Source organism: Rhincodon typus, chromosome 21 (assembly GCF_021869965.1).
Source record: "Rhincodon typus isolate 14 chromosome 21, sRhiTyp1.1, whole genome shotgun sequence".
NCBI lineage: Eukaryota > Metazoa > Chordata > Chondrichthyes > Orectolobiformes > Rhincodontidae > Rhincodon > Rhincodon typus.
The window spans coordinates 6,191,004-6,208,941 of record NC_063352.1 but is presented as its reverse complement, the minus strand read 5'-3'; the positions used below and the strand labels follow the sequence as shown (position 1 = coordinate 6,208,941).

General features: G+C 38.6%; 1 protein-coding gene across 1 annotated transcript in view; it reads left to right on the top strand.

Annotated features, from left to right (window-relative positions):
- The window catches only part of wdr90 (WD repeat domain 90), a 69,609-nt gene extending 53,840 nt beyond the window's left edge, over positions 1 to 15,769 (top strand). The window contains exons 26-37 of the mRNA XM_048609666.1: positions 2,526 to 2,682; positions 5,140 to 5,330; positions 7,239 to 7,407; positions 7,487 to 7,598; positions 7,855 to 8,026; positions 8,626 to 8,748; positions 9,693 to 9,873; positions 10,062 to 10,192; positions 10,381 to 10,524; positions 11,504 to 11,629; positions 12,456 to 12,540; positions 15,092 to 15,769. Of these exons, the coding sequence (XP_048465623.1) occupies positions 2,526 to 2,682; positions 5,140 to 5,330; positions 7,239 to 7,407; positions 7,487 to 7,598; positions 7,855 to 8,026; positions 8,626 to 8,748; positions 9,693 to 9,873; positions 10,062 to 10,192; positions 10,381 to 10,524; positions 11,504 to 11,629; positions 12,456 to 12,540; positions 15,092 to 15,279 (1,779 nt within the window). The 3' untranslated portion in view covers positions 15,280 to 15,769. The remainder of the gene's footprint in view (positions 1 to 2,525; positions 2,683 to 5,139; positions 5,331 to 7,238; positions 7,408 to 7,486; positions 7,599 to 7,854; positions 8,027 to 8,625; positions 8,749 to 9,692; positions 9,874 to 10,061; positions 10,193 to 10,380; positions 10,525 to 11,503; positions 11,630 to 12,455; positions 12,541 to 15,091) is intronic.
- Positions 15,770 to 17,938: the final 2,169 nt, after the last annotated feature.

Genomic DNA, 17,938 nt, shown 5'->3' with positions numbered 1-17,938 from the left:
ACTGAGGTAACAAGGTGTGGAGCTGGAGGAACACAGCAGACCAGGCAGCATCAGAGGAGCAGGGAAGCTGACGTTTCGGGAAGGTCCTGACCCAAAACGTCTGCTTTCCTGCTCCTCTGATGCTGCCTGGCCTGCTGTGTTCCTCCAGCTCCACACCTTGTTACCTCAGTAAATAGTGCTGTATTTAGTCACTAATCTACTAATTATGGAAATGTCTTCAACATAGGTTTGCAGGTTAGTGCTTCCTGAATTATCATTAAGTGACTTTTTTTTCTCTGAAGCAGTAATCCTTTTAATCTATAAATCCATTTCACATGTAATAGTCTCTTTTCACACTAAGTTTGTCAGAGAAGGAAAGAAGAAGAGGTAGTGTGCTACTTTGTGTTGAAATTAATTTAATGATCCCTTATTGTCACCAATAAGTATAAAATGTCATTTAATAAACTCTGATTTGAAGAAAATATAAAAGCTTGGAGAACAGGTGCAGGAGTAGGTTATTCGGCCTTTCGAGCCTGCTACACAATTCAATATGCTCATGGCTGATTACCCTACTTTGTACCCTGTTCTTGCTTTCAACCCATAACCTTTGATCCCTTTATCCCTAAGAACTGTATCTGTCTCCTTGAAAACATTGTGTTTTGCCCTCGAGCTTTCTGTGGCAGAGACTTCCACAGGCTTGTTACTTTTGTACGTGCAGAAATGTCTCCTCATCTCAGTCCTAAAAGGCCAACCCCGTTACTATTCTATAACTATTGTCATAACCAATCCAGTGCTTCTTGATATATCAGTGCTGCTATTCCAGGAATCAGTCTAGTAATCCTTTGGTGCACTCACTCCATAGCCAATACATTCTTCCCCAGTTTAGGAGACCACAGCTGCACGCAATACTCCAAGTACGGCCTCCCCAACGCCCTGTACAATTCTAGGAACACATCTCTGTTCCTGAGCTCAAGTCCTCTTACTATGAAAGCCAATATAACATTTGTCGTCTTCACTGCCTGCCACACCTGCCTGCTTCCTTTCACTGAGTGATGTAGAAGGACACCCAGGTTTTGTTACAGCTCCTTCCTTCACAGTTTAGATAATAATCTGACTTCCTGTTTCTCTAACCAAAGTGCATAACCTCACATTAATCCACGTGACACTTGAGAACATAAGAAATAGGAGCAGGAGTAGGTCATCTGGCCCGTTGATCCTGTTTCGCCATTCAATAAGATCATGGCTGATCTTTTCATGGACTCAGCTTCACTTATGCCCCTGCTCACCATAACCGTGAATTCCTTTACTGTTCAAAAATCTATCTATCTTTGCCTTAAAAACATTCAACAAGGTAGCATCAACTACTTCACTGGACAGAGAATTCCACAGATTCACAACCCTTTGGGTGAAGAATCTCCTCCTCAACTCAGTCCTAAATCTGCTCCCCCTTATTTTGAGGCTATGCCTGCTAGTTCTAGTTTCACCCACCAGTGGAAACCGCCTCCCTACTTCATTTTAACTATTCCCTTCATAATTTTATATGTTTCTAGAAGATCTCCCCCTTCATTCTTCTAAATTCCAATGAGTATAGTCCCAGACTACTCAATCTCTCCTCGTAAGTCAAACCTGTCAATTCCAGAATCAACTTAGTGAATGTCCTCTGTATCCCCTCCAGTGCCAGTACATTCTTTCTCAAGTAAGGAGACCAAAACTGTACACAGTACAGGTGTGGGCTCACCAGCACCCTATACAGCTACCGCATAACCTCCCTGTTTTTAAACTCCATCCCTCTAGCAACGAAGGACAATATTCCATTTGCCTTCTTAATTGTCGTCTTAAATTTTATCTGCCGTACATTTACCCACTTATTCAAGAAATACACTTGCCATTTGTTGTAGGCGATCAAGCCTAATAGGGGCTGGTGCACCTATAAATTTAATCAAATGACATGGATTGAAGGTTTGTGACCCTTTGAAAATTTACATTTACAGGCTCAAGTTGCAGATATTAAGCAGGCCATTAAGCATGCCCTAAACCATGCTCTTTCTTGTATTCTTGGTATTATTACACAAATACAAAATACTTAGAGTCTGCAAGGGTATTTAAAATAAGAACAACATCGAAACACATCTTAGAGCTCTGACTTGTATCTTCCATGAGGCTGTCTGAGAAACAAAATCATGTGATGTCACACTGTTAGAATTAACTCATTACCAACCCAAAATAATACATTACACTACACTTTTCTTCATCTCTTCAACTTCCAGGGCAAAACTAAAACATATTTCATGACCTGTGTAGTGGAAGAGCAACAGGCTAAGATAATGTGATCTGTCTTTTTCATTTGCTGCTCACAAACACACAGGGAGATAAGTTTTTGTAGAAATATTCATGTTTTGTTCGCACTTCTTCAGCTTGTAGTTGAACAAAATGTTTGTTGGAGTAGAGCCTTTGTGAAATTAGAGTCTCTGAGGATTCCTTTATTTAGTGACTTCATTCCTTAAAAATTTGATTATCTTATTTTTGCTGTTTGTTCCATCTTGAAGGATCTTGCCTCAGCTTCAGGAAATCAGAACAAGACTGGCTGTTCTATCTTCATTTGGAATGTGGCAGGTGGCTGCTGTAAGACGGTTCTGTGTCAGCACACAACAGAGGTACAAGCCATGGCTTACTCCAGAGATGACCGGCTCTTCATGTCTGCTGGTAGGTTCAGATCACTGCTTTGCACTTGGGACAGAGTTGTTACATGTATAGCTGTATTTAGTAGGAATGGGCAATAAATGCTGACCTATCCAGCGATGTTCGTGTCCCATGAGTGAATTTTTAAAATAGTTAAAAGCGACTACAGTAATGACAACACACCTTAGCAGATTTTGACTCATTTTATGAACTATCATCTTCCACCTTAGCAAGTGTTTGAATGTTTCAAAAGAAAAGAATGGGCAAGATTTAAACCTGCTGAATTTGAATGCTCAACAAAGTATATATTAGAAATGATCTTTTTAAAGATGCACCTCATTAATGATCCAATGGTATGTGCCACAAAAGTTATAGGACAGCGATTCTGCATTGATTATAACCGCTGCATCTTTGGAAAAAATAAACTGAACTTGGCAATGAAGTTATTGACCAGATCAAGGCAAATTATTTTTGGATTTTTACTGTTCTCGGACAGTGACTTTTATTTTTGAACCTCAGTGAAAATGAGTTGATTTGAAACCATAAAAGCATTGAACTAATTTATGTTTATGATTACTGTTTCCTTTTCTTTTCCCTTCCTTTTATTCTTAACTCATTTAGTCAGCAATCAGCTTAATGGATCTATGGAAAAGATAGCCCTCGTCCCATGATCCAGTTGCAGAAATATTATATATAAATAATAACACTGTTTAGAAACAGCAATTTGCCACAATGGACATAGCTGATTTTTATAGGGGGTTCATTAGTTCAGCTGGCTACATGGTTAATGTTTCCCTCAAAATAATGCCAAGAACATGATCCCAGTTCATGTTGTGTCAGACAAAGGGCTTGCCTTCCGGCAGACACCAGACCCCCAAATAGTTAAAAGAAAAGTCATGGTCCTTTTCTCTGATTCAAAGTATAATTGCAAAGGGAAAACAGAAATTGCTGGAGAACCTGATCGACTCTGCATTCTCCACAGATGTCAGATCTGCGGAGTTTCTCCAGCAATTTCTGTTTTTGTTTCAGATATCCAGCATCCACAGTTCATTTTTTTGTTTAGTAAAATGACAAAGGACCTGCTTTTGGGAAGAGAGCTTGAGTGGATACCTTTTATAACTTTTCCTGACTTCCATCCTTTCCCATCTCTGCTCTGATCATGCCTCCTGACTTTAGGAATTTTCATCATCATCTTTTGTCAAAAAAAGTAAAATATATCTGTTATGATAAATAGTGCTTATGAGCAACATGCCATCTCTCGGTAAGTTTATTTCCCAAAAGAAAAGCATTGATATTCAAAAGCATAGGCTGGTTAAGCTTTTGGGATCAGGCTTGTCTAATTTCCTTGAGAGCAGTCCTTCTTGGGAATGAGTAAAATGCAAGTTGTTTCCACTGCTAACAGATGTCCCAAAGCAAAATTCTGCAGATGCTGGAAATCTTAAATAAAAACAGAAAAAGCTAGAAAACACTGTGGGTCAGGCAGAAACAGTGAAGAAAGAAACAGTTAATAGAAAATTTTGAAAATCTGCACAGCCACGAAGGGATTAGGGATGTCAGAGGAAGCCAAGAAGCAGGGGTTGTTCCACATGCTGTGAAGTTTGAGCCACCCAAAAGCCAGGATAATTGAGTGTCATGACTTCCAGTCAAATGTGGGACATTGAAGAAGAGGCGGCAGGCTGAATTTGTTTTTGATCCCTGATCTTGGTGTGGGGGTTGGGGTGTGTTGGGGGCAGGGATTCAAGATTTTGACTGGGTGAGGGTTTTGGTGGGGCAGGTATGCTGGATGTGACAGACAACTGGGAAGACCCTCAGCATGGGGTCCTGCACTAGTAGCTGCTGGATTTGTTGGGGCTCAGGAAATGCAGGCAGCCTGGTGTACATTTGAAATGGTGGTTAAACTTGTGAGACACCACCTTGTTATAGTTAAATTACCATTTGCTTTGCATCCCACTGCTGAGAAACTTAGAAGTTGGATGGTTTGCAATTGTTTTATAAGACTTCAAAGTTAAAATCCACCCCCTCACTGTTTCAGGTGATTAAAATTTATCAGGTGAATTCACAAATAAAGTGGCTTAAAATTAAAACAAAGTGATATCAAATGAGGTGAGACATCAGATTTGTAAAAAAACATTTCAAGCATGAATAAACATTGAAGCATTATTTGCAGTCCCAAGCTTTGAGTCGCATGGTACCGTCTGCAGTTTTCCACTTGATACCATCTTGAGTAGCCTTGGTAAAGGCAGAGCTGTAAAGAATTGATTATATAATGGATCTGTAACAATATTGCACATTTTACTGTAGGTTTTATAATTTGAAACATATTTGAATTTGTCCCACAGTCAGCGCAGAAGGTTGTAACCTGTCTTAATTTATTTCGTATATAGAAATGGTACTGTGTTCTTCAAAATTTAAATTAGGTGTACGCGTTGCATCATGTGGTTCCCAAAGGTTTCTAATGGTGATTGATCTAATCTTTTCCAGGAGATTACAGGGATCTCACAATTGCTCTATGGGATACCAGGAAGTATGAGTTGTTGTCAACAACAAGAATATCAAATCCTCTCCATGATTTAGCATTTGATCCGACTGCGGTTAATGAATTTGCCTGTGTTGGAGTAGGAGGAGTGCATTTCTGGCTGGTGGAGCAGACTGGTAATGAGGTCCAACTCAAGGTTAGTTTTAGCAATTGAATGTATTTCTTGATTTTTTTTTTTAAAATGATATTTACGATTGGGTTTGTCCTTTGTGTATTTTATACATTCTCTTTAGAAGTTACTGCATTCCGCAAGGATATAGTTGACTAGAACGACATTTAATTTCAAGCTTTGATGCAGCTTTATAATCATGTTTTATGTAGAAGAGCAACATGTGGTGAGTAACTTGCCAAACAATGGCTTCACCTGTCTCATTGTTTATCCCCCAAGATATTGCATCTATAGGTGATCTCTGGTCTTATATATTCTGGGAATCTACCATTTTCGCCCTTTTTCCCTTTTTTCTGCTAAAGGCACTGCCTTTGGGTATAGTTTAAGGCTACCATCTCTCCTGTCATTGTGCCATTCTTCATTTGTTAAGATAAACAGCAAGCATCAGAATGTAGCAATCGCCTAGCCCTTACCTGATCTCATTTTCTAGCAAAGGTTAATGGATTCCACTGAGGAGCAGACTGTCTGTTCTTTAATCTGGGAACTACTTCTTGAATTGCCTGCCCAAAGGCAACTCCAGCTTCAGTGCCAAAACCTCTGTCAAGGGTAAGGCAAGGATGCAGGTTCATCCCAACAAAAGGAATCAAACCCCATGCTGTTGGCACTAATCTGACCCAGTCCTGCGGTCCTGCAACTGAGGCACCCAGCCCTTGACTGGGAATACCCCAAGTTCAGCTATTTCCACATAGAGTGAAGATTGAACCCGGTCAGCTTGGATCATTCATCCAGTAGATGTTACAATTACTTGGGTTGTGTAACTTTTTGCATTTAAATGTTTTGCTTTCATAAATTCTAGATAATAACCATGCATTAGGCAAGACAGCATTGTAATATGTATTCTAATTATATTTCTAATAGCACAATGGATGTACCTATGCAATATAAGGACTACAGTTAAAGCAGCTTTCCACCACCTTCTTGAGGAAATTCATGAATGGGCAATGAATACTGGTCCAGCCAATGATATCCCCAAACCCTGAAAGAATAAAACTAAAAATATTGGATTGTCTTGTTTTCTTCATAGCACCTTTATTCTTCCTGCCCTCTTTGCTTTTAGGATCTTTCCTGTCTCAACTTTTTAAAATTCCTGCTCCAATCCTAATGGTGGAAAGCACCGTTACTGCTCTGACATAGTTGTCTTTTGTTCTTGATGTATAGCTGACTAATATGAAAGTAAGGATTGATGTAGAAAAAAATAGGTTTGTACAGTGAAAAAACATGCAAACAGCATTTACGCAGAAGACTCAAAATTAGGTCATTTGTGTGCCACCTGAACATTTAAACTTTAGTAAACCATTAAAGAGCATTACATACTCATATGAATTGAATAATTCCTGGGTTTCCTTTTAAAAATAAAGTGCACCATGTGTGAAATTCCACAGTTGTCACTCCATCAATTTTTAATCTCAATACAAGTAGAGACAGCAATATTTAACCAGCCTCTTGCGTGCTGAGTTTGATTTATTCAGTTCGACAACCCTACAGTGTAGCAGAACAGGATGATTAACTGATCAGATATTACTCTGTACTAATGTTATTAGGACCAGAAATATTTTACAGCTAAAACCAATGATCAGTATACTGATAGTGAAATTATTTCCTAGTGAGGCAATTATTTCTTAAGTTAGAAAACGTATAGTCCATAATATGAAGGCAAGGAGCAAACATTTGACTTGCATCATATGCTGTTTTATAACCAGCTTCTTAAGATTGAGTGGAGCCTGATAACTTGAGATAATGGTTCATTGCTGATTTGCATCCAAAACATAACTTCCTACTCCCATTTCAGATACTTATCCAATCAGTTCCTTTGGGCAAGGAAAGTTTTGATTTTTGTTCTAATAATTCAGAATGTTGTACATGATTTTGTTTCAGGTTCACAGAGTCTCAATCCCGGATGAAGTTGGTGCTGATGAACTCACAGCATTGTGCTATAACAGTGATTCAGTTCTTTATACTGCTACCAACACTGGGAAAATCTGCGCATGGGACACCCAACAGAATAGGTGTTTCATGACTTGGGATGCAGATGAGGGGGAGATTGGTAAGTATGAGTACAATATGGCACAGTTGCTAATGCAGTTTGATAGAGTGCTATATACTGTGCAATTCTTCTCTTACAGGGATTGTGCAAAGTCGAAGGTATCGCCTGATGACTGGCAGTAACACAAAGAAAATCAGGCTCTGGGCAGTCGCTGCAGTACAGGAGATGAGACTTGAGGGCACAAGAGCAAGGTAATGATGCTGTAATGAGGCTTGTCACTGTTTGGATGAATGTACTAGATTGGCATTCCTAATCTAAGTTATATTTTTACAGCGATTACTAAATAGGCAAGATTAACTGTTGTACATTTAGAAACTGGTTTGTATAGAATAAGATTCCACTTAAGTGTATCTGTTCCAGTGTCATAATGTAGTACTTTGTCCAGATTATTTGTGTCTGGGATGGATAACTTGTCAGCCATTTTAATGGTTCTGATTTTCCTTTCAGGTCAAATTCAGTACTCCTGGAACATGAAATGATTCTGGATGGTACAATAGTTAGTGCAGTCTTTGATGATATCATGAACATGGGTATTGTGGGGACCACAGCAGGAACTCTCTGGTATATAAACTGGGCTGAAAACACCAGCATCCGACTTATCAGTGGCCACAGAAACAAGGTTAGGTAACTTTCAAGTTGCTTAAATGTGAGATTAGTCACAGCTGAGCCACACTCAAACATGGAGAAGTTTAATGAGTACTCAATTCCGTCAGAGCTGCCTTGCGTGGAAGCTGGGAAGGGAGAGTCGCTTTGTTGACAATTAGAGCCATATTCCTTTTCACTGGTCAATAGAAGATGAAGGATAAATTGCTAGAATTATTTTATCAATAAAAAAAATTAAAATAATATGGATACAAGTGTAAAGAAAATTGACTTCAAAATAGTTTTGCATGTGACTAATCCAGACATTGGCACAGAACGAATATTGTATCACCACCAAAATAAGTAAAAGAATGTTGCTAAAATTACTTATTTTTAAGTGAAAGATTGAATTACTTTTCACAGAAAAACAATATACTCATCTTTGCAAAGCTTTGTGCTTTTTGTATTAAATGCATACACAATATGTCTTGTGCCATCATACCTCAGAATCTCATACTTGGATGGCAATGTGAACAAATTTCAACATCTGACTCTCACTTGGATTTAGATGTTGCCCTTTTAAGTGTAAATAAGCAAGAGATTGTTGAGCATTTTACCTGTTTTATTTTTCTTTAGGTTAACCAAGTGACTTTTAGCCCTGATGAAAGTCATTTTGCCACATGTGCAGAGGATGGCAGCTTAAGAGTGTGGGTCATGCACACCACCGAGCTGGTGGTTCAGTTTCATGTTCTTAATCAGGTATGTTACCAAAAAAGAAATGCAGAACAAGTAAGGGATAGTTTGCTTTAAAATTACTAAATGATGGAAGTTTTCATCAACAATATCAAGTGATGTTACTAAGTCATCAACAGCATCCATCATTTATTACATATGAACACATGAAATAGGAGAATGGCTAGCCCTGTTGGGCCCTCAAACCTGCTTTGCCATTCAGTAAGACATTCAGTTACTCCACATTCCCATCTAACCATGGATAATCTTTTACCACCTTGCTTATAAAGAATCTAGTTATCTCCACCTTAAAATATTCAAGGACTGCTTGCACCACCTTTTGAGGAAGAACTTTCCAAAGACTCATGAATCTCTGTGAGAAAATATTTTTATCTTTGTCTTAAATGGGTGATCCCTTATTCTTTAATCAGTGACCTCTAGAACAGTACTTTTTGAATCTACTAATCAAACATGTGAAGCATCATGGATTCTGTATAGCAGTTGTTTCATCAGAACGGAGGAGGTGATGGCCTAGTGGTGTTATCGGTGAACTGTTAATCCAGAGATGCAGATAATGTTCTGGGGACCTGGGCTCGAATCCCACCATGGCAAATTGTGGAATTTGAATTCAATAAATATCTGGAATTAACAATCTAATGATGAACATAAATCCATTGTCGATTGTCAGAAAAACCCATCTGGTTCACTAATGCCCTTTAGGGAAGGAAACAGCCATCCTTAGCTGGTCTGGCCTACATGTGACACCAGACCCATAGCAATGTGGTTGACTCTTAACTGCTCACTGGGCAATTAGGGGTGGGCAATAAATGCTGCCTAGCCAGCGATGTCCTCATCCTGTGAATGAATAAAAAAAAAACTAATCACTAGATCTGGAAGAAGTAAAACTGGATGGAAGAACTGATTCTGTGTGAGAAAGCATTCACATTTAAACTTTCTCTATCATGTTCCAGAGCTGTTTATGTATGGCATGGAGCCCAGTAGTCCACTCGAGGAAATGTGCTGACAAACAGCAAATTGTGGCAGGATATAGTGATGGCACAATACGTTTCTTTGGAATATTGAAAACTGAGATGGAATTGAAGATTCATCCCCATCCTGTGGCAGTCAGTGCCATTGCATATTCAATGGATGGTATGTTCCACTAGCTACTAATATAGAAAATACGCTACGTAGGTTAGAAAGCTAATCATAAGTATACAGCACAAATGCGTAGCTTTTTCCCAGAAGACCCGTCAGCTATCCTTTTATCACCATTGTACAAGTACCCCTGATCTGGAGTGTCTGATTAACATTGACAGATATTTCACATTTATCCCTAGGTGAGGTTATCATTTCAGGAGGTAAGGATGGTCTGATGGCTGTGAGTAGTTCTCGGACAGGAATCACTATTCGTGTCATCAGTGATCATAAAGGTTCGCCGATTACTGCCATCGAATGTACACGGAAAAAAGTAAGTCTAGGGTTAATAAAAATCTCATAACACAAAATTAAATATCAAGAAACTAAATGCATACTCAAAGTTTAAAAATATCTACAATGTTCTACTGAGCACTTATCATTCAGCTAAACGGCAGAAATGCTTTCAGCTAAATTGGCGTAAGGTATGACACACTAAACTGTTATGCATTTCTTTTCCAGTATGACGAATTTGGACTTGATGGATGTGAAATGTGGTTGGCTGTCAGTTCAGATCGACGTGTTAGTGTTTGGGCTACTGATTGGCACAAAGACCAATGTGAGCTTATTGATTGGTTGACGTTCCCAGCACCTATTAAATCGGAGGTGAGCCTAACCTCCGCCTTTTTAGGAAGCGGGTAAAATGTATGCCATCTGTATCACCATATGTTTGCCAAATCTATAAAACCAGATTCTGTAACCTTTCTTATCTTTGCAGCCTAATATTGTGTTTTAATCGTTAGACACTGCGGTAATCCTCACTTAAAGTTGTAGTTGCATTTCTGAAAATCGCAACTTCAAGTGAATCATAATTTCCCATAGGAATCAATTTTAAAGCCAGATTTTGTTCCCTCAGGTATTTCTTGCCTAGAAAAAACAGCGTACAAGTTGAAATGTCAAACTATGTACGTTCAGTATTGTGCATTCCTACCATAAATAACTGGCAAAGTAAAATCAGCCCCACCCATCACTAAATATAAAAGAAACAGAATATGCAATAAAAAAATTCCAAACTGTACTTTTAATTTGACCAGCTCCAACTAGTGGTTGCTACAGGTATCAGCTGAAGTTCCAGGACTACTTGCGCTAACCAACTTCTGCCACTAGCCGAAGCCCAGGGCTTCAGTTGAGTTCAGTGCAAAGCCATGAAATAAAATCCAAAGCATAAGGTCATTAGAAAGGATGAGAGATGAGGTGCAAGGGTGAGAGGCAAGCGATGGCAGGGAGACTGAAAGTGAGAATTGTTATGGGAGAGTCATGGAACGTGCAGGCCTCAAAAGAGGAAGTCTGTGGCAAATTATGTTATCCTGAAACTGGCAAAGTTAGATTGATATATTGGCACTACTTATTAAGTTTATATGAAACAATGTTAAATGACTCAGCCTTCAGCTGGGACATAACTACTTATACGTAAATATACAGTATCTGCTGGAACAAGAGCAGAAATTGCTGATGAAGAGTCACCAGACTCAAAAATAAAGACAAACCAGGCTTTTTGCTTACTAAATAAATGTTGCAATAGAGACCAGAATGTGCTTCAGATGGTCAGTTGTGTAATTTCAACATTTCTTTTTATTTCTGTCAGCTCTGTGACAAAAGTACCCTCCCTCCGAGCTTGGCTGCCTTTTCACGCAGTCAAAGTGGGATAGTGGTGTATGTGGGATTTGGAGCGAAACCAGAGATCATACTGTACAATCTATATAAAAAGCAGGTATATGTCAATTACAGGTCTTTATTCAAACATTTTTAAAAGCCTGCAGTGTTGTTTTTTTTTGTAGTACGATACATTAGTGCACAAATTATCGGCACCAGGGGATTAGAAAAAACTTATACAAGTATTCTTCATACTCAAGGATTAGAAATTTCTGCTGTTTGGTGAAATTCTGAACTTTTGGTTATGGAGTTCCACCCTTTGTAATTTTTTTCTGACCTCTGCCTTGCTGCCTCCATTGCCCTTTGCTTCACTTTGGACATAGAATACAACCTGTCGGATAATCTGTTGTAAGTATGGAGTTCATCCTGCATTACACATACTAACTGCATTGAAAATTGAACTGCTGAGGTCACTTTCATAATTTCATACAATGCATTGGTTTGCATACTTTTTAAAGTAAGCAGGGAATCCTAATGGTTCTGCCCATCACTCCCAAAGTGGCCTAGATGCATTTGGATTTCACTGCAGATGATAAAAATGCTGTAATCCTCTGGCCCTTCATGCTGCAATAACTTTGCTGTCCACTGTATAATATGTACGTGATGCCTTGCTCCTCAAATTGTTGAGACCTCATTATCTTCACCCATTCTCATCCTTGGGCAGTGAGTTCTTAATCTTCAAATTAGAGCAGAGCATCCATTCGCAGTACAACTCAAGTGGATGGTTTCAATGTAGAATTGTTTCTGCAACACTTTTTATTGGTCTGAAATCTGGTTTGAAGTGTCTACAAAGATCAGGTTTGCTGAAATTGTTCAACCTGAGCTGTTTGTCTCAACATCCTTTCTGTACCTTAATGTCTTTTTTTTTCTGTATCTCTTTGTAGACAATTAAAAAGATACCTTTGCCTCAATGGGCCACAAGTATGAGCCCCTCTCCTGGAGGGCAGTTTATTGCCATTGGGACCAATGGTAAGTTGAAGTTTGTTCTGTGATTATCTGAGCCAGAGTTTCTCACAGGTGACTTCGGAAAATACACGCAATCGCATACCTTCTCAATTAGTCATGAGTGTTACAAGCTTTAAAAATAATATTGCATGTACAAAAGTGATAAATGACTTTTGAGTGGCAGAGAAACACACCATGGTAGAAAGGGAACTTAACCATGCTGAGTTACTGAAAAGTCCTGTTACAATTAAGAGTTAATCTGCTGCATTTCCTTTCCTTTAGGCTTAAAATGATATTTGTAAACGTAGGTTTGTTTAACTCTACTATACAATCAGAGGGTAGTACAGAGGAAAATATTCTGTAGAAAGAGATGTTCTTTATTGGAAGGATGTGGTGATGGAAGGAAGGAAAGAAAAAATGAAAAAGGATCCAAATGTTAAACAAGCAGCAGCCAACTCCTGTGCTCAGTTAAGGAGTTACTTAATTTGAATATCATTTTTGGTAGTCTCATGAATAATACAATGAACTTGTACAACATTTTTTATAGACTTTATTGCTTTGTGCAAATATACTAACATTATAGAAGCATGATTGATGGTTTTGACGTAAATGGAATCAAGTACTGTAACCTAGGTGCTTTGATGCAATGGTTATAACACATAGAGCACTTTCCAAAAGGACCAGCCTAGAATATTGTACTTCGTCTCTGCTTCTTCATTGTCCCATGTACTGGTTCAAGGTTTCTTGAAGTATCTTTCCATTCTTTTCATCATTTAGTGCTAGACATAGATTATAGAAATCTTTCCTGTTTAAAGTCAAACCCTGAGGCTACAGCACAAAACCCGTAATAATAGTAATAATGGGATCTGTATGTATAAACGTTCATAACGTTGTTTGCCAGGCTACTTCATTAGCATGAACTCACAAAATTATGACATCTTAAGACCCACTAGGAAATTGTGCAATGATCTAATTTAACTTATCCCAGTTTTTTGTTGGAAATGTTAGTCATTGCATTTCTGCCGCAATATGCCCCAAGAAGCAAAAGGGCTGACACAAGCCTGAAATGCTAAAATATGTGATCATTAAAAATTGAAACTTTTTTAAAATTTAGTCCTCTTGGGCAGGGGGTATACAAAACAATTCTGTTTCCTGGAGTGAATCAGCCAATTCAGTAGACACCTGAGATCAATCCTTATGCTTCCTGTTCTATATGGTATAGAATTTCCTTTTTAATTGATATATTGACAATTTGACTTGGAGGAAGAAAGTGAATGCACTATAGCCAAATTTGCACACAACGCAAAAATAGGTGGAAAGCAAGTCGCAAAGGGGTGCAAAGTTTACAGAGCAGCATTGATAAGTTAAGTAAGTGGGCAAAATGTTGGCAAGTGGAGTATAATTTGGGAAAATGTGAAGTTGTTCATTTTGGAAGAGAGAACAAAAGAACAGTATTATTTAAATGCAAAAAAATTGCAGAAAGTAGCAACACAAAGGGACTTGATAGCACTTGTGCATGAAACAGATGCTGCAGGTAATCAGGAAGGCTAATGAAATGTTGGCCTTTATTTCAAGGAGCTTAGAGGATAAGAGGAGGGAAGTCTTACCTGCAACTGTACAAGGTGTTGGTGAGACTACATCTGGAGTACTATGAGCAGTTTTGGTCCCCTTAGTTAAGGAAAGATATTATTTTATTGGAGGCCGATCAGGGAAGGTTCACTAGGATCATTCCTGGTGTGGAGGGGTTATCTTATGAGCAAAGGCTAAACAGGTTGGGACTCCACTCATTGGAGTTTAGAGGAATGAGAAGTGATCTAATTGAAATATATAGGATTCTTAAGGGATTTGAAATGTAAATGCTGATAGGATGCTTTCCTTCATGGGAGAGTCTAGGACCAAAGGGCATAGCCTCCGAACAAAGGGGTTTCTTTAAGACGGAGATAAGGAGGAATTTCCTTTCTCATAGTTGAGAGTCTTTGGAACATCTATGATGAGGAGACGCCGTTGTTGGACTGGGGTTGACAAGGTCAGAAATCACACGACACCAGGTTATAGTCCAACAGGTTTATTTGAAAACACAAACTTTCGGAACCTTGCTCCTCCTTCAGGCTCGGGTGAGGCTTTGAAAGCTTGAGTTTTCAAATAAACCCGTTGGACTATAACTTGGTGTTGTGTGATTTCTCATCTTTGGAACATCTAGCCACAGACCTGTGGGGGGAAGAGTCCTTGTGTGTGTTTGAGACTGAGACGGATAGATTCTGGATCAGTTGGCGAGAAGGCAGGGAAGTGGGCATGAGAACTGTTGGCTCAGCCATGTCCTATTGAATGGTGGAGCAGGCTTGAGGAACCAAGCAGCCTATTTCTGTTCATTGTTTGGTTTAGACCATAAGAAATAAGTTACTAAGACTAGTCTAAGATCTGTTGTTTATTTTTGTTTCAACGGAAAGGAGATTTCAATACCAGAAGATAATTGATGCATTAAATAAAATTGTTTGAAGCTTGAAATTTGGTCAAAATGCACTAAAAGCAATATTGCTACATATCCTAGACTTTTAATGTTTCTCGTTTTGTGCAGGGAGACTTCTGAAACTAATTCAATACCCATGTGGAAAATTCCAAGATTTCGCTGGGCATAATGATATTGTTCACTTCAGTCAATTCACACCTTCTGGGAAGTTTCTCCTCTCTGTCGCATACAATGAGGTGCTCGTCTGGGAGGTCCAGAATCTACATAGCAATCATACCCATATACATTATCTCTAAATCCCCACAGCAAACATGGATGAGGTATTAGCTGTATGACAGCTCGTATAAATAGACCCCCCTTTATAATGCTGCGTGACCATCACAGATTTAATTTCATTCTTTGCATAGTAGAGAATTCATAATGTGGCTCAAATCTTCCAGTTTTACAGTTCACAAGACTGTGTTTTGTAATGGGCATCTGCTAGTACAGGAGGTAAAATAAAGTAATGTAAAATATTGGTGTTAAAATCATTATTAAATGGTGTAGTTGATGCTCTGCATACAGGGAGTTTTAAATGAATGGTTACACTGAGGATTTTTAAATTAAGGTTAGCTGAGCAAAGTTTTATTGCAAGATTGTACTTATGAATTAATAATTGTCATTTAATATTTTTGTTATAAAGTGATTTTTGTATTTTTTCATAAATAAAACTTTGCAGCTGATATCCAATATGAGTGCGGATTCTGGATTTGTGGTGGCTAGTTCTGCTTAATTGTATTTGATGAAAACATTGCTTGAGAATTTGAGAAATAAATGTACATGTCCTATTTTTACACTTTTGATCTAAAATATTACTTAGTTTTAAGGGCATATCATTTGTGCTGTGCAGTTCAAAATACGTTCTCTACTCCGTGCAGTTCACTGGTTTGTAGAATAAAGATCCTACTCAATGTTGTGAATAACAAAATGATCAAGTGTTAAAAGTAACAAGCAGGCAGTTCAATCCGTTATGCATTCATCTACCATTTTTTTCAAAGGGCAATCCAGCTAATTGTACTCTTTTTTTTTAACTTATCTTTGCAATTTATTTTTGCTCTTTCAAGTATTTATCAGTTTCCTTTTAAAGACTACAATTTAGTCTGTAATCCCTGCCCTAAAAGGCAATGCATTCTAAATCCAAAACACTTGATGTTTAAATTCTCTGGTCATTGTGCCAAATTTTTCCTTATTCTTCCTCTTTCATGTACCGTGGGATACTTACCATAAAGCAGCAGATTCCTGGCAAAGGAAATAGTTTTAACAATTTTTAAATGAGACTAAAAAGTAGCTCAAGATTTTTATTAGTTCATTGGATATGGGCACCATGGCATGTCACCATTTGTTGTCCATCCCTAACTGTAGTAGTGAGCAGCTTTAAACTGTCATAGTCCATATGTGTGAAATTATTGCCACAGTACTGTTGGATAAGGAGTTCCAGGATTTTATGGTTCACTTTGGCTTTAGTTACAATTATAGATGTTTTTAATCAACTTGTTCAAACATGTTATGACACATGTCTGGAGCAGATGGGACTTGAACAGGGCCTCCTACCCAAGAGGTAGGGATTCTACCACTGTTACAAGAGCCCCTCAATTACAATTATACACTGAGTTTGAGAAAGTCCATGTAAAATTTTCTTGGCCTGATAAGTTGCAAGACCAATTCCAAGTACACACTTCTTTTCACAGCTTTGTTGTCATCTGCAAACTTACTAACCATTCCTCCTTTATTCACATCCAAGTCATTTATATAAATGACAAAAAGCAGTGGACGCAGCACCGATTCTTGCGGCACACTGCTGGTCACAGGCCTTCAGTCAGAATAACAACTATCCATCATCCTCTGTCTCCTATCTTCAAGCTAATTGTGTATCCAACTTGTTAGATCTCCCTAGATTCCATGTGATCCAACCTTGCTAACCAGTCTACCATGCAGAACCTTGTCAGATGCCTTGCTGAAGTCCATGTAGACAATGTCCACTGCTCTGCCATCATTAATTTTCTTTGTCACTTTCTCAAAAAACTCATGAGAGATGATTTTTCCATGCACAAAGTCATGTTGACTATCCCTAATCAGTCCTTGCCTTTCCAAACACATGTAAATTCTGTTCCTCAGAATCACCACCAACAACATACACAATACTGATTTCAGGCTGACCGTTCTTAGTTCCCTCGCTTTTCCTTACCATGTTTCCCAAATAATGTCACCACGTTAGACACCCTCCCGTCTTCTGCCACCTCATCCATGGCTATCGATGATATAAATATCTCAGCAAGGGCCCAGCAATCACTTCCCATCTCCCCTCAAGGTTCTGGGGTGCACCCTATCAGGTCCTGGAGATTTATCCACTTTTATGCTTTTCAAGACATCCAGCACCACCACCTCTGTAATATGGACACTGCTCAAGTTATCACTTCCTCCAAGTTCTCTAGCTTCCGTATCCTTCTCCGCAGAAAACACTGATGTGAAATATTAATTTAGTATCTTACCCATCTCCTATGGTTCCACACCGAGGCAGCTTTGTTGTTCTTTAAAGGACCCTATTCTCTCCCTATAGTTACTCTTTTGTCTTTAATGTATTTGTTGAATCTCTTTGGCAAATAGGGTTAAGGAAAACCCAAAGTTATCCCATATTCCCTTTTTGCTCTCTTGATTTCCCTCTTGAGTATACTCCTACTGTCCTTTATACTCCTCTAGAGATTTGCTTGATTCCAGCTGTCTACACCTGATCTATGCCTCCTTTTTCTTGACCAGAGCTTCAATTTCTCTAGTCATCCAGTATTCCCTACACCTACCAGCCTTGCCTTTCACACTAACAGGAATGTACTATCTCTGGACCCCTGTCTCATTTTTGAAAGCCTCCCACTTTCCACCTGTCCCTTTACCTGCAAATAGCTTCCCCATATCAACTTTTGA